Below are 15,891 nucleotides of genomic sequence, written 5' to 3'. Positions count from 1 at the left end.
GTCCCCAGCCCGCCCGCGTGCCCACACTCCGGCGCGCGCTCGGGCGCACAGCCTGACTTTGCGAGATCCCGGGAAGTTGAACCCGCCGCCATCTGGCGAAGGAGAATGTGATGTGACTGTTGCTGGTGTGAATATCCGATGCCACCGAACGTCCTCATAAATGAGGGTTATTTTAATTTGGGATTCCCCTCCCCTCCTCCAGCCCTCCCTCCTCCCCCTCCCGCTCCCGAAATAAAACCGACGGGACCCAGAAGGGGAGGCTCCCGCCGGCACCCACAGTTCCTGCGTTGACATAATCTTTAGTGTGGAGCGGGAGCAGCCTGGACGCAAACTGCGACGTTTAGGTAAACGTGCTTTGGAGGAAGGAGGCTGGGACCCGGCTGGGTTTCCCTGTTCCCTCCAGGTTGGCAGCCACCTCGCAGTGGCGGAGCCTGTTGTTGGGTGTGTGGGTGTGCACCTCGCCGGTGTTGTCTGAGTGTTGTCAGTGCAGCGTGACTGTTGTCTGTCCCCTGAGTGTAACGACCCCCGCGTGGCGGGTGTCCTGGGCAGCTGGGCCAGGGTCGGGGTAGGGGCATGGCTGCCTTTGCTGGCACGTTTTGCAGACATTCAGGTGACACCGGGTTGTTGCGAGACCTTCTGGCTCTTCCACCCCCCACGCTCCCCACCGTAGTGTTTCCGCCTCACTCATCTTTAGTAACTGGCGAAGCAACAGGGAGGAAGCGGACCTCACCCTGTATCGGAGCCATGCCCGCTTGGGTCTCTGCTCCGTGGGTCCCTGGCTGCCCGACTTGGCTGGCAAGGCGCTCCTCTCTGCCCTCTGCAGAGGCCTGCAAAGTCCCATCGAAATGGTTACAGTGCTGCATGTTTCAAGTTGAATAATATCGAAGGGGAGGAGTAAGTTCTGACTGTAACTTTGTTGTAAATTCTGTGCTAGAAAGTACCGCAAAGTCCCATGCACGGACTGAAGGACAAAATGTACCCTTCCTAAGTAGATTGGTGTACATTTAATCTGTCCATTTTCGAGATTCCTATTAGCCTTCCTAATAAGAATGTAGTATGGAAGAATGCTGATCAGGGTATAAAACTTTTAGAAACCTTTTGCGAAGAATGATTTGAACCATGGGTGGGATTGTGTGGAGGCGGGGGTGGGGGACTGGTCTGGAATGGCTTAAAGGGGAGTGTGTAGGGATCCTTGAAAATGTTTGCATTGGCTGTGGACACAGCAGAGGATTGATTCATTATGGGATGAAATGCCAGTGATGTTGAGAGCGTGCACACAGCCCAGCTAAAAAGAAGGGCTTGAGTGTGTTTTCACGGGGAGCACACAAAACGCACGAATGATTTGCTAGAAGTTGAAATGACACCAGACTGAAAAGATTTCCCAACAAACTTTGACGGGCAAGAAGTTCCACACAGGGTTTTTCCCTTTTTCTCCCTCTGATAAAGTATATTCTTGACTGCAAACACTAGTATAAACACACACACGAGTTTGTGAATAAAATTCCTTTTGGAAATAGTGTGATATGGGGAGGAGGGGTAGGGGGAAGGTGGGACGTTAGAGAACTATAAGCCACAGCCTGGTGGGACCACCCGCCTTCGGTGGAGAGGTGGAGAGGGCTCCTGCCGGGCTGCACTGGGTCTCCTGGGCCTCTCTACCTGCGGTGTTAATCAGCTCTGTGGGGTTTTTTCCTCCTGTGATTCCTCTTCCTTCAGGCTTACTTCTGCCCCGGGACCCCTCCCTTTCCCCTTCCCCAAAGGGCAAGTTCTTCCCTGGGGAGAGGGGCAGAGCCAGGGTGCCTAGGCACTGCCTGCGCTGGATCACCAGGGTTGGTCCCGGGGCGGGAAGACAGGTGGATCCCTGAATTCTGTGGTCAGAGCGCGGGAGTGCAGACTCCCATGTTTGGAGCTCCTCAGTGTGTTCAACTTTACAATCCATGCCTCTTTTTTTCCCTGCACACATGCCAATAATCCCTTTAATATAAATAGTATCTCCATATGAACAACCTGACCTCTAGTTTCTTCCTCGAATCCTTAACGGAAAAGAATGGGGCCAGTTTTCTTTTGAGTTGGGAGGGGACGGAATCTTTGCCTCCCTCTTTCCCTACTCTGTTGGAAAATCTGCTCCCACCACCACGTTGTAGGAAGATCCTGTATTCTTGCAAACAGTGTCAGTGGATGTAACATTTTACCGAATTTTTTAAGAATAGAGGCTTAATAATTCACTGCATGTTAGTTCATTTTAATCCTAGACCAAATCTCCCCTAAGCAATGTTAATTGCTTTAAATTTTATGCAAGTGCTTCTCATTTTTATCACCATAAAATCCGCTCTAGAATGAATTGAGTAAGCTTAAATTCACTTGTTTGGAAAGATGTTTGGAGGTTTTAATTGTACTCTTTTTTTTTTTATTTCAGTGAACCATTTGCACATTTCATTGCATCTTAGCAGAAAATACAAATTCTTCATTCACAGGGAAGGATGTGCTTGTAAGCTAGACATTGATTTAGGATAATAAAGTTTACTATTTAGAAAAGATGTTAAGAAGGGGTGTATAAAATCCCTATAGAATGTATAATTGATGGTCCTTTATCCAGTTCTTACCTTACTGTTTTATGTATCCGAGAACAACTTCCCATCTCCCCCTCTACGCTCAGTCTTCAGAAAAGAAAAAGAAAGAGAAGCCCCCAGGTTAAGTCAGTTTATGCACTATTTTTAGCTTTTTTCGTAAGAAGGTGACAGATTATTTCGTTTCCAAATATTTCTAACGATTTTCTGCTCAAGTGTAAGATAATGGAGCAAAGAGTTTGTAGGAATGGCTAAGGAAAGGTGGGGGATGGGGAAGGCGTTTTTGATGAACGGTTTGTTGCTTACGGGAGGGGAACAGTATTTTCTGCTGACTCTTCAGGCCGAGATTCCCCCCCACACACTTTTTTTTTCTTGCCTTTCTTTTCCTTCTTCGTTTCTTTCTCTTTTTTCCTTTCTTTTCCTTTTGTTTGTTTGTTTGTTTTTCTTGAGGCAGGTCTGGTTTGGGCGACTTTGTTTTGTCTCCCAGTATTGAAGGCTTTTACTCTGGACTTGAATCCTTGCCTTTGGTTTTTGTTCAGAGGAAAGCGTTCCCCTCCCCTCCGCAGGATCGCTCTGTTTCTCAGTAAACAAGACGAGGGAGTTTAGCACTTTTTAGTACAGATAAGCTGGTGATTCTAGAAGGGTATAGATTTGGAGAATGCCTGCGCCGGTCCTATTCTTTTTTCCTGGGGTTCCTGGATTTTAGTCTCAAGTGGGTCCTCCCGTCGGATTACTGGAATCCTGCACTCATTGCATGCACATATTTTTAATTAAAGGGGGTTACAGGGAGGGTCTCCAAATGCTCGCATCCTTCCCAGCGTGTCTTTCCTGTTTTCTGTGGCTCCCTGGCCCTTCCACCCCTGCTCCGCATCCCAAGCCCCCCGTTCGCTTTGCTCCGGCTGCGCTTGAACTTGTTTCTGGTGGAGCAGAAGGCGCGAGCTGCGGACGCTCACGCAGAGGTAAGGAGTCAGGCGGGTCCCGGGCTGTGGAGGGTCCCCAACAGCCGCGGGGGCGAAGCCGTGTCAAAAAAGGGGATCCCGGTGGAGGTGGGGTCAGCGAACCGGGGGCAGGGAGACCAGGGAGAGAGCGCGGTGCGAGGAGCCAACCGAGCCACCGCGGGCGCTTGCCGTCAGCCAGCCTAAGCCTCCTTCACCGACGACGCAGACAATTTAGAAGACGGCAGGGCGGGAGAGCGAGGGTGAGAAATGGGGGTGCCTGCGAGGCCAAGGTCATGGTCAAGCCGCCGGCGGGCCCTGTCTGGCGGCCACTGCGCTCCGGCGCGCCGCATGTGCTGGACTCGGAGAGAACTTGTCCACCCAGGCAGAGCTGCGCGGCCAGCGCTGGGACGAAGGGCACGGACTGGGCGCGCCTGCCGGGGGCCGCCGCCTGGCCCGGAGAGGCCGAGGTCATGGTCGCAGGCCCGAGGAGCCTCCGCTCTACCGCGGCGCCCGGCCTGCGCGGTCCCGGCCCGCCCTGGAGTTGGGGTCAATGATCCCCCTCTCCGTGGTGGCGGTGGGGAGGCCGCAGGACTGCACGGCTGGAGCTGAGGACTGCGGCGGCAGGCACTTCTGAGGGAGAGGGAGTTGGACGGACGGAGCCTGGACGGGCACACGGGCCCCGCTCGTCTGCTGCCACCTCTCCAGCGCTTGCCCTTGTGAATAACTACGATGTTTGGTGTGGTTTTTCAAGCAAAGCCCCCTGGCAAACTCAAGCAGCCGCTGGCTGGCTGCAGCCACCCCAGCTCCCAGCAGAGCCCCACTCCCCCCTCCCAAACTTGGCCTCTGCTAACCGGGTCCAGCGCGTGTGCGCGCTCCCCAGGCTGCTCCGGTGTGCGTCCTGCTGCATCTCTCCACCTCTTCCCAGGAAGTGGCAAACCACAGCCTGGGGCGGGGAGAGGGAGAGTTGCATTTTCCTCCTGCAGAGCCCCCAGGGCGTGCCCATTCCGAGGTGGGGAGGACTCCGAGGGCTGCCATCGCAGAGGGGCTGGCCGCCCGGGCGTCCCTCCGAGCCCAAGGCGAGGTCTCCCTGCGGAGGAGCGGCCACTGCCTTTGGGACTGCGGAGACACCAGGGGCAGAAGCCGGGAGGGATGAAGGGCGTGGGGTGGGTTAATCATGGGCAAAGGATGGCGCAGAACACAACTGGCAGTGGGTCGGCTCCTGTCCCCCCACCTCCAGAGCAAACCCTGCCGTCACTTCCACCCCCATGGGCACCTTTCCTGGAGTTTGCTTTACAGCCTAAGGCAGAGGCATGGAGACGGCTCCAGCTGGCTCTGCCCTGGGCTGCTGCTGTGATGTCCAGAAGCAAGCTCCCGGGAAGTGGGCCCTTTTTAAAACGCCAGGCCTTGAAAATTATATAAATTTAAAGGAAAGATGGCAGGTTCTTTTTCCCTTCTCTAAAAATAGAATGTAGGAAGAAAAAGAAATAGAACATAGTAGGCATCTTGATATTAAATGCCAAATGAGAAACCAGCAAAACTCATCTTCCCCTCTTCTCGCGATTGTGTATCTTCTATGGGTATGGAATTGTGTAGGGTGTTATTGAGGCTGTGTGGTGTGCTAGCGTCTGAATGCAGCTTGACATCACAGAAAGCAGTTGTTCCCCGTGTTCTTATTTCTGCAATATACAGAGACTTTTCTGTCCTGTAGATACACGGGGGATGATCATAAGTGAGCATTTATAAGCGCAGAGTATTATCTATATCACAGTGAAAGTGTATTGCATACAGGGCAGTTTTGGTTTATTAAGTTAAAAGTGAATTCCTTTAAAATGACCTACTTAACAGCTTTCCTCCTGCCACTAGTTACTATTACCTTTTCATTCTATTACAGGTGGAAATGACATTTTTAGGGTCTTCCGTTATGTGTCTAAGCCACCTCCTGACATTCTTAGTAGATGACTTTTTTCCTCCTATGTATCAGGATATTTTTGTTATGAGGTACACTGAGATGAAAAAAGCTGGGAAAAATACTGGCCTCGCAATTAAATTGACTCTGGACACCAAAATGAAAATAATCATCTGGTATTAATCAAGTTATGTCTCTGCTTCTTGTTGAGGAAAAATATAGTGACGATTTGCTTTCCTTTTCACCTGAAAAGGACTGTGAAATGTTGAATGTTTCATAAAAATCGCTCTACCCAATTTTTGTTCAATTAATCAAAATGCGTATTTTCACACTGGATGTAGTTACATCAGAAAGAAAATTTGCGACAGCCACTCTAACAGTGCTTCAAACAACCCCTGCAGGAACATGTAGCAACCAGTGACCTTGTACATTCCATCAATCTTTAATAATATCATTGTCATTACTATTATTATCTTAAGTGTTAAATTGTTGCCAGAATCAATACAAGTCTACTTCTTTGAATATATTTTATCCCAGTGTTGTTTTTAACATCTTTGTTAAGAGGCCAATTAATTTCCAACTCACAGCTCCAGTGAGGTTTATATATAATGAGAACTTCCTGACTCTTTTTCTTTTCTTTTCTTTTCTTTTTTGCTTATTTCTACTTTTGAAAGAAAACAGAAATAAATGGCATGTGAAACAAACAACTTGCCATTTAAAATGAGATATGAAATTATTTCTAAACTGATGACAGGATAAAATATGCCAAAAACTGAGTACAAAGCATGTTGAACTAATACTTGTGTAATTTCTTTTTTTATCTGGGCAGCAGGACTAATTTTCTCAAATTCGATCAGATTGTATAGCTTAGCAACCCCTCCACAGTAGCCAGAACTAGAGGAATTTCTCTAAGCAGAATCTAAATGCCTAACAAAAAACCCATCGTAATATATTTGTTTGTTTGTTTTCTTTTAGATTTGTTGGTGTTAACGCATCTGACATCAACTATTCAGCAGGCCGCTATGACCCCTCAGTTAAGCCTCCCTTTGACTTAGGTTTCGAAGGCACTGGGGAGGTGGTGGCCCTAGGCCTCTCTGCTAGTGCCAGATACACAGTTGGCCAAGCTGTGGCTTACATGGCACCTGGTTCTTTTGCTGAGTACACAGTTGTGCCTGCCAACATTGCAACTCCAGTGCCCTCAGTGAAACCCGAGTATCTTACCCTGCTGGTAAGTGGCACCACCGCATACATCAGCCTGAAAGAGCTCGGAGAACTGTCGGAAGGGAAAAAAGTTTTGGTGACAGCAGCAGCTGGGGGAACGGGCCAGTTTGCCGTGCAGCTTTCAAAGAAGGCAAAGTGCCATGTAATTGGAACCTGCTCTTCTGATGAAAAGTCTGCTTTTCTGAAATCTGTTGGCTGTGATCGTCCTATCAACTATAAAACTGAACCCGTAGGTACCATCCTTAAGCAGGAGTACCCTGAAGGCATCGATGTGGTCTATGAGTCTGTTGGGGGAGCCATGTTTGACTTGGCTGTAGACGCCCTGGCTACCAAAGGGCGCTTGATAGTAATAGGGTTCATCTCTGGCTACCAAACCCCTACTGGCCTTTCGCCTGTGAAAGCAGGAACATTGCCAGCCAAACTGCTCAAGAAATCTGCCAGCGTGCAGGGCTTCTTCCTGAACCATTACCTTTCTAAGTATCAAGCAGCCATGGGGCACTTGCTTGAGATGTGTGTGAGTGGAGACCTGGTTTGTGAGGTGGACCTTGGAGATCTGTCTCCAGAGGGCAGGTTTACTGGCCTGGAGTCCATATTCCGTGCTGTCAATTATATGTACATGGGAAAAAACACTGGAAAAATTGTAGTTGAATTACCTCACTCTGTCAACAGTAAGCTGTAAAAACAGAACAATGACATAAATCAAGGGAGAAAGAAAATGGGCACTTTATGTCTCAGAATTACTCAAATCAATTTATTTTTAGTTGGTAATGGATATAATATTTCTTAAAACAAAAGTAAGGTGTTAATGAATAGGTCTCTCCTCCTCCTCCTCCTCCTCCTCTTCCCCTGGGGGGAAAAAAACTTCCCTCCATGGCTAAGAGGGAAAACGCTTATATTCAATTCTTTAGTCATGGATGGTCTCATTCCAGATTTTGTTGTTCCAGGGAACTAAATTCATTCCCGATGCCAGATCTGATCGAGTCAGTATGTCTTCAGCTTGATCAGATTTTAAAATCAGTTTTGAAAGTGGTTCCCGGAAGAATCTTTGCTTTGGGAGAATTTGGTTTTATGCTAATAAGCAGTTCATGAGTGAGAAGGGTAGCAAAAGCCAGCCATATATTTTCAGAATCTGTATCCTCAGGAAATGCTCCTTTTTTTCCTATAAATCACTAACCAACTGTCTAAATGGACGTGTGGGGGAATTTCCTCCCAAATTTGATTTTGTTATTAGAAAAATGATTCTGTGAACACAGACGTGTTTTGAAGAAGTAGCACGTAATGGCTTTTATCTACCAACACCCTGGTAAGGCACATGTGAAATGGAAATGTTCTCTTCCCTCTGAAGCAGCAAATTAATGTTGAAAACTTACATAGACAGAAAGTAGGTTTTGGAAAGGGAAACCACAGAGATGAGGGGGACTTGAAATTAATATAGGCACAGGAAAGAGAAAAGTATGCGCTCCCTTCACAGTGAGGGTTCGCCATAAAACACAGGCCCCAGGAGGGAACCGCTGTCTAGGCACACCGCAAGGCCTTAATAACAGTGTGCTGCAATGCCCGAGGTACAGCACGTCCCATCGCCCTGTGCACTGTAGGGACCTCAGTCATCTCAAGGAAGAATACATTTGCTTTTCCTTAGAGGCTTTCAAACCAGAAGCTATATGTTACCTTTGATTCTGGAAACAGAGCAGCAGCCACTCATTCTGCATTCCTGTTTCCCTCTCCACGTGTTCTGGTGGAATGAGATGCTCCTTAGCACTACAGCCTGATGTCCCACATTCTCCCACTGACCACACAGGAAAAGCAGCAAAACCTGCACCCTCTCTTCTGAATCACACCTGTGGCTCATCGGCTTCCGTCTTAACCTTTAGTGCCCTGAAGACTGCTGCCGCTGTCACCATTGCGCTGAAAGCCCACGGTGCCCTTCTAATTGAAGGTGAAGCCCACCAGATTATTTTTCAAAGTCTTAGGTTTCGGTGTATCTAACCTGCTCAATAAATATGGACGCAATTAAAGATGCTCTAGGAAAGTTGGGGACCGTATTTAATTTTTCTTTCCTTCCATCTCAGGAGCAAGGAAATCCTACTGCTGAGTAGCTGTTAGTATGTATTTTACAAGATTTACTCATTTTCAGGTACCTAATGTAGCTGCTAGCATGCATGCACAACAATACAATTTATATGGTAAATGGAACCAAATAATGGCTTCACTGAATGTTATGGCTGCACTGAAGGGAAATGTCACGGTAAATAGCTGCCAAATTATGGATCATGCCGAAGTGTCACAACTGCACTAAAGACAAATAGCACTAGAGGCTATTGCCACTGTGACGCTTTTGAGTTATGAAGAAGGGTAGCGGCCTGATGCGAGGCTCTTTGTGTCCTCATTATAGCAAAGGGTTACTGGTGCAGAGGACTAGGAAAGCCTGTCCAGTGTGGTGCTTAGTTATTCATCCGTCCCTTGCAGACCTCACAGCCACAGCAACACGGAAAGAGACTTTGCCTCGCTTTTACATTCACAAACAAACAAAGGAGGGGGGGAGCAGGTTTTATGAATGTAACTGTGCACAGGAAATGACTGGTAATGGAAAAATGTTGTAATAAAATAATCTAATCAAAGAATATTATTAAATTTAACATAGTCTATGTCCAAAAGGCTTAGTTGCCTCTTATGCAGATAGATGTGTGAAATCTAAGCAATAATGTACTTTCTCCCTTTGTAAAGACTTGGGGACTAAGGGCATTACCAATTAAATTGCTTCTTCGAAACTGAAGTGAGTCCCGGTTTCTTTCATTTTAATGGGAGGGTAATAAAGATGAAAGACCAACATTTTAACTGATGGATCCCTTAAGCTACAGAATAGAAATTTATTATGTTTTGGGGGAATATACTAAATTCAGCTATGTAAAAATAAAATTCAAACACCCAGGATTAAAATAAAGTATAATCTGAAAACCTCATGTTCTCTCTTTCCACAAACTAAGAAAGTGCACTGCATGCTGTTTTCACTTATTCTTAGAAAACAAGCATGAAAGATTCCGCCCATTCAGATAATGCCAAAAATATGTTTAAACTTTTTTTTTATTCTTTTGAAAAATGATTTGTAAATTGAGGGTCATAGTTCAGCATCAGTTTCATCTTCTGGGATTATTGTTCAAGACCAGCCTCTAATGGGAGGTGAAATGGTGCGATGGTCTCCACACCTTTCTTGTGAACTGTAATACATATCACAAAAAGTACATCCATAATTCAGGGCAATTGTCAGTCTTTGTTTTAGAGAAGGGGCCGGGGTGGAACAATCCCAACGGGTAAATTATTTCTCAGTGTGGACTTCTCTGCATGTCGGGCTTAAGGTCACCAGCCGGGCAGGGTAGAAGGAGCTTGCCTCTGGGAAACTGAGGAGTCCCAGTGATCTGTTACCATTTGGTTATGACTTCTAAAGAGCCAAATGCTATTCGTTCAAACCTGTTTTGCAGGCAGAAAATACCAGCAGTGTCATTTAGGGGTTCCTTTGATGATGACTACTGCTGTTAGCTGACTTCATTAAAAAAAAAGATTTCAGGGAATAGTTTGCAAAGAAATGAAGGAAGTTTTGCATCATCTATTCTATAAATTGTCATTATATGATTTCATCTGGATGAAGTACCTCAGGAGTAGGATAGAGTCTCTGTAAATGGTCATTAGTATTACATTCTGTGTTTATCTAATGAAAGTGCAGTGACAAGTAGCTGCTTCTTATTAAAATGAAAATCCTGCATTATGTGCTTGTGGAACATTCCAGCTAATGAGGATGTAATGTCCTCAGTACAACACAGACCTTCTTTTTGTGTTCACCACCACAAGATGCTGGAAACTTGACAAATGATATCATTTAAGACACATGCCTGCCTTAGGGACCTGGTTTTTGGCTTCCTGTTTCTGGCTTTTATTTGGGTAACATTTATAATGGCCACCCGACTTGTACCTGGGTAATGTTTTAACCCCTTCCCCGGAGTGCTCAATTAGCATGAATTTACTACAGTCAGGGTTTCCTTTAAATTGGGGTGGGGGTGCTAAGCGCTGAAAATATTTTTCTTGATTACTTTACCATGTGGACATATGGGATAAATACTGTATTTCAGATTTCTGTAAAAATAGATGAGTAATGCACAGCTTTCAGAGCAAAAACAATGAAAAAAAGACCAGGCACTATCAACTTTGGATAACAATCTCCTAGGTGTTAAACAAGTTTTCTGAATGCAGTCTGGATGCAAAATGGCCTGATTTGATGAATTCATAATTTTCTTCTCTATACTTTCTACTCTCGTTTTATTAAATATTTTATTAGTTAAACAAGAATTATCTACGTAAACTTCATGGACTTTTTTGTCAAAAGTTCGATGTTCGGTAACTAATTTCCTAGTTATGGCCCAGCATTAAACGTTTATGATCATATTTCAAAAGTCAAAATACAAAACTGGATTATCAGTACGGGTTGGTGTGGTCGCTTTAAACTTTTTCATTCTTTTCTATTTTTAAATTTTGTGGGTATCTAGAAGGTGTATATATTTATGGGATACATGAGATGTCTTGAAACAGGCATGCAATGTGAAATAGTACATCATAGAGAATGGGGGTGTCTGCCTCCTCAAGCATTTATCCATTGAGTTGCAAACAATCCAGCTCCACTCAGTTATTTTAAAATGTACAGTTATTATTGTTTATAGTCACCCTGTTGTGCTATCAAATAGTAGGTCTTCTTCTATTTTTTTTTTCATTTTAAACTTTGAATTTTATTTTTCCTAGGCTTATAGCATCATGCTATCCCTCTTGTAAAAGGAGGAATGCTTGGCATGAGAACCTTATTGCTGTTACCATGAACCAACTATGGAACATTGGCAAAAAAAAAAAAAAGAAAAACAGTTATACAAAACACAACATTTTAATAATATGTGTCAGATCAAGTGATTCTATGTAGTAGTTGATATTCACAGGAAGTCAAAAAAGTACGTATTTCAATTATGTCTGCTTGAATCCTGTTTAATTCCTTCCCTAGCTGAGTAGCTAGTGTGACACAGTGGCAAGACTAAAGGGGCCTTGTGGTCCACACTGTCTTCGAGTCTATTCTTGCCCATTATAGACCTGCCCATCGGTGCTAGCTCACTGCATTCCAGGAGGCTTGACTGTCCTCAGGAAGCATGTTGGGGTGCCCTCAAGCCGTAGGGTAAGTATCATGGTGAGCAGAGTTTGGGGAAAACCGATACGTTTTCGTGTATGCTGAGAAGCACTGGGCAGACTTTTTTGTTTGTGTGTTTGTTTGTTTGTTTTTGAGACAAGATCTCAGCTGTCACCCAGGCTGGAGTGCAGTGGTGCAATCATGGCTCATTGCAACCTCAGCCTCCCTGGTTCAAGCCATCCTCCCACCTCAGTCTCCTGAATAGCTGGGACTACAGGTGCGCATCACCATGCATGGCTAATTTTTTCTTTTTTTTTTTTTTTTTTTTTGTATTTTTTAGTAGAGATGAGGTTTTACCATGTTGCCCAGGCTGGTCTCGAACTCCTGGGCTCAAGCAATCCTCCCACCTCGGCCTCCCAAAGTGCTGGGATTACAGGCATGAGCCACCATACCTGGCCTAAGTACAGAAATTTGAACATGTGCCTCCACCCCAAGCCAAAATTTCCCTTGAGGAGCACTATCTGATGGTTTCTTTGAAATGATATGAAATTAAAATAATTAAAATATCCTGCACACAGGTGGTAGCATCTAATGTGAAAGATGGATTTATGCTTAGAGCGCAGAAAAATCCTCATAAAATTATTGTGTCTTATCCTTGGCACCTAAAGAACTGAACAGGATCTTAGAATGATCCAATGGGTGGTTTCTGTGGTTGGTGGGAGATGTTGAAACATGGGTAAGGAATGGTGTCCTTAGGAGAGGGGTTGCTCTAGATGCTGAAACCCTGGAGGTCCATGGTTGCCAGCAGAAACCTAGAGCTGGAAGGAGCCTGCACCCGTCTCTGGCCCTTGTGAATGAGAAGACTCAATTTCTATTTTTGTTTTTGTTTTTTTGAGAAAGGGTCTCACTCTGTAGCCCAGACTGAAGTATGGTAGCATGATCTTGGTTCACTGCAGCCTTGACCTGCTGGGCCCAGGCGATCCTCCCACCTCAGCCTCCTGAGTAAAGTTAAGACTACAGGTGTGCGTTACCATGCCTGACTAATTTTTTTTTTTTTTTTTTTTTTAGAGACAAGGTCTCCCTTATTGCCCAGACTGGTCTCAAACTCTTGGGCTCAAGTGACTTTCCTGCCTCGGCCATCCAAAGCGCTGGGATTACAAAGTGCAGTGGCATAAGCCACTGCAACCGGCCCCAGTTGCTTTTAAACTGTTAAATTTGGGATTTAAAGAATAATCTAGTTCTACCCATTTTATGAATGAAGAAACTGGGACCCAGAGAGAAAAGGTGCCCTGTCCAAGGTCACGGAGCCCGGACAATGGCCAATTCCCTCCCATCCGCCAATTCCCTCCCATCTGCCAGGTGACTTTTCTGCAGTCCCCTTGACCATCTGCCCGGGTCCTTTGGGATACGGCTGACCAGGGGTTTGCAGAATAACAATTGGCCTTTGTTATAAATCTTTCTGTGGAGGAGTTGGTAAACCCACTAGAAGTATCACGATTCCGACCATGAAAGTGTGTTCAACTCTAATCCAGCACAATTAGGATTCAAGATCATTTGATTCTGTGCTGTCTAAATATCACAGTCTTCTGAAAGTTAAAAACAAACAAGTCAGCCTCAATGGAATTAATGGTTGAATAGCCATAATTTAGTTTTAATGCTACAAGGAAGGGCTCCTATCAATGTGTTCTTACAAATCAAATAAAATCAAATAGAGAAAATCGTGTAGAGCATTCATTCTCTAGAAGGATTTCACCTACATGTTTTTGCCTATAGAAAGCTGATAGTGTTTGACTATCATAATCTTTGCCTTCATAGCAGAATATCTAGAATTTGAATTTGCTGTTCCACCCAAAATCAAATCCTGAATCCTGTAGACTCAGCTCCTTGGGGGATGAATTCACTCATTGATGGCAGGAAGTATTTTAAGGTGAAGGGGATATGCGTGGGGAAGACATCAGTGGGTCCACATTTCATGCTCACATGTGGCAAGAACCCTATATTCTGTATAAATGACAGATCATAATTAAGGGTCAGAAAGAAGCCCTTCAAAACCACATGACATTGAACATCCACGTCTTTCCACATTGTTTCTGTCTTCCTTCCCTCGAACTCATGCATAACAAGCGTAAACTTTCAACTTTACATGAACAAATCCCTTCCCAATAGAAACAGCTTCTTTTAACATTGAAAAACCACTTCACAGGAATGGCCACAATGTCAAAGGCAATCACGTTCTGTAGAAAACCTCACTTCTCACCGGGGGACTGGTAGCGATCGTGTTCCCTCTGTATGTTGTTGGAATTTACATTTGGAAATTGAATTGTCTCCTTGAGGGTTTTTCCTCAAAGTAACTTGGAGAATTACTTGTGGAATGAGGGCCAGTTGAAGGAGCCCCGGTGTCAAGCCAACTGTAGAGAATGCTCATTCTCTGGCAGCAGGAAAATTAAAATGCCACCATTATCAGTATTGGAGAATATTTGTCCTTTCATCTTGTACATATACTTTTTGTAACATTTTGGAACTTATTTGTGCATTTGACGTATTTGATTGCAATTTTGCTGTCTTCACTTCTCTACTGTTAATTGGGTAGAGACAAATGATTCCCATTAGAGAAGGAAAAATTAAAGCACAGAAAAATGACTTGCCCAAGATCACTTATCACTGGTTGAGCAGAGCCTGGGTCCATGGATATTTCTCAGACCAAGGCTGTTCTTCACTAGAGAAGGGTGTTTCCTACCCACTAACGTCCGTACGAGTTACCTGTTCACTTAATGGTCCTGATTCAGGAGGTGCAGAGGCCCTTAGAGTCAGCATTTTCCGGGTGATCCCCCCCAACCCATGCTGCTGGTGGCAAGGTCCTGGATTATCACACTGCCTTTGAAGAGATTCCCATCTTGCAAAATGGTGCTTCATCAGGCATTTAAGAGCAATCCAAAGGCAACCTGGGTGTGAATTGCAAAAAGAAGGGCTTGATATAACTATGAAAATGGTTCCTTTTTATCATCACATTTTCAGCCTCGTTAAAGGAATCCCCCTTCTGAAACTCAGCTGTGACACCTGATTGTATGTCTGATATTCGGAGGGCTCTGGGGGCAGTTGTTTTCATACAGTTCTAAACAGGGCAGGAAGTAAGTCCAGAAAGGTATTAGGAGTGGCCTACAATGGGCCCTAGACCTCCAGCTTCACCACCTTTCAGATCAAGGCAGGGCTGAAAAGGACCTAAACTCCTTGGTGTTTCCCTTATGCTTTTCCAGTCGAATTCTTTGTCATGCCAGTGTTCTCCCCGCTGGTCTGGGCTCACCAATTAAACCTCACACCTGTAGCTGGAGTGGTCAGTAAAACTCCTAGAAGGCCTTTGTGCGGCCCGCTGTCACTTGGCTTATGTCGTCATTAGCAAGATACTAGACAACTATCCTGAAGAAGAGAGGAAATATCCCATTTATATCACCTTTGAATCGGGTCACTTGGAACAAGCGATGCGGCAACAACACATGTTGCATTTATTTAAAGATTGGCCCATAGAAATTATAGTAATGTAAGAGGCAGTAGCCTTCATAAGGGAAACGTTATAAACTATACAAATGCTTCATCATGCATCGCTGTAGTCACCGGAATAACACCTGTCTGTCTAGGACAAATGCAAGAAAACATCTTGTTATCAAAAAGGAAGCCAATTGAGCTGTAGATAAAATATAGCTTTAGGAGTTTGCAGATAGCCCCGGATGCCCAGGCAGGGAGCCAGCGTCTGCTCTGGGCTCTCACGTATTGCTCTGTGGAAATCGGGTAGGCCCCCACACCATGCCCCTGAGCACCTGACCTTCATCCTTCGTTTGGGGTTCCGACTGTGGTCAGCACAGCACATAGTCTCCTGGGAACACGTAGCCAGGCTTGATGTGCTTTTTCTGCATGTGCCACAACCCACAGGAGAGGCCATGGAGCCGAACAGGAGGGTCTGGGGAGATGCCTGTGAGCAGCGGCAGCAGCAGAATAAGCAGCTCTGGCTAGGCACTCGCCGGAGTCCAGCACACACTGGAGCAGAAAGAGGAAGGATTGGAGGCAGCCAGGGATGACCTCAGAAAATTAGGGGCAGCTAGGAAGGTAGGAGCT

The 15,891-nt window shown here is 45.4% G+C and overlaps 1 protein-coding gene across 2 annotated transcripts; it reads left to right on the top strand.

Annotated features, from left to right (window-relative positions):
* The first annotated feature begins 352 nt into the window (after positions 1 to 352).
* On the top strand, positions 353 to 11,096 carry ZADH2 (zinc binding alcohol dehydrogenase domain containing 2). Of its 2 annotated transcripts, none has more exons than XM_011948926.1 (2): positions 353 to 403; positions 6,384 to 11,096. In XM_011948926.1, the coding sequence occupies exon 2, from the start codon at positions 6,544 to 6,546 to the stop codon at positions 7,306 to 7,308; it is 765 nt and encodes a 254-aa protein (XP_011804316.1). In that variant the 5' UTR covers positions 353 to 403; positions 6,384 to 6,543; the 3' UTR covers positions 7,309 to 11,096. The 2 variants fall into 2 exon arrangements, with proteins under 2 accessions (XP_011804316.1, XP_011804315.1); XM_011948925.1 differs by lacking the exon at positions 353 to 403 and adding an exon at positions 2,933 to 3,523.
* Positions 11,097 to 15,891: the final 4,795 nt, after the last annotated feature.

This window comes from Colobus angolensis, unplaced genomic scaffold, assembly GCF_000951035.1.
Source record: "Colobus angolensis palliatus isolate OR3802 unplaced genomic scaffold, Cang.pa_1.0 Scaffold287, whole genome shotgun sequence".
Classification (NCBI taxonomy): domain Eukaryota; kingdom Metazoa; phylum Chordata; class Mammalia; order Primates; family Cercopithecidae; genus Colobus; species Colobus angolensis.
The sequence above is the reverse complement of the archived record's forward strand: the minus strand, read 5'-3'. Positions and strand labels throughout refer to the sequence as shown.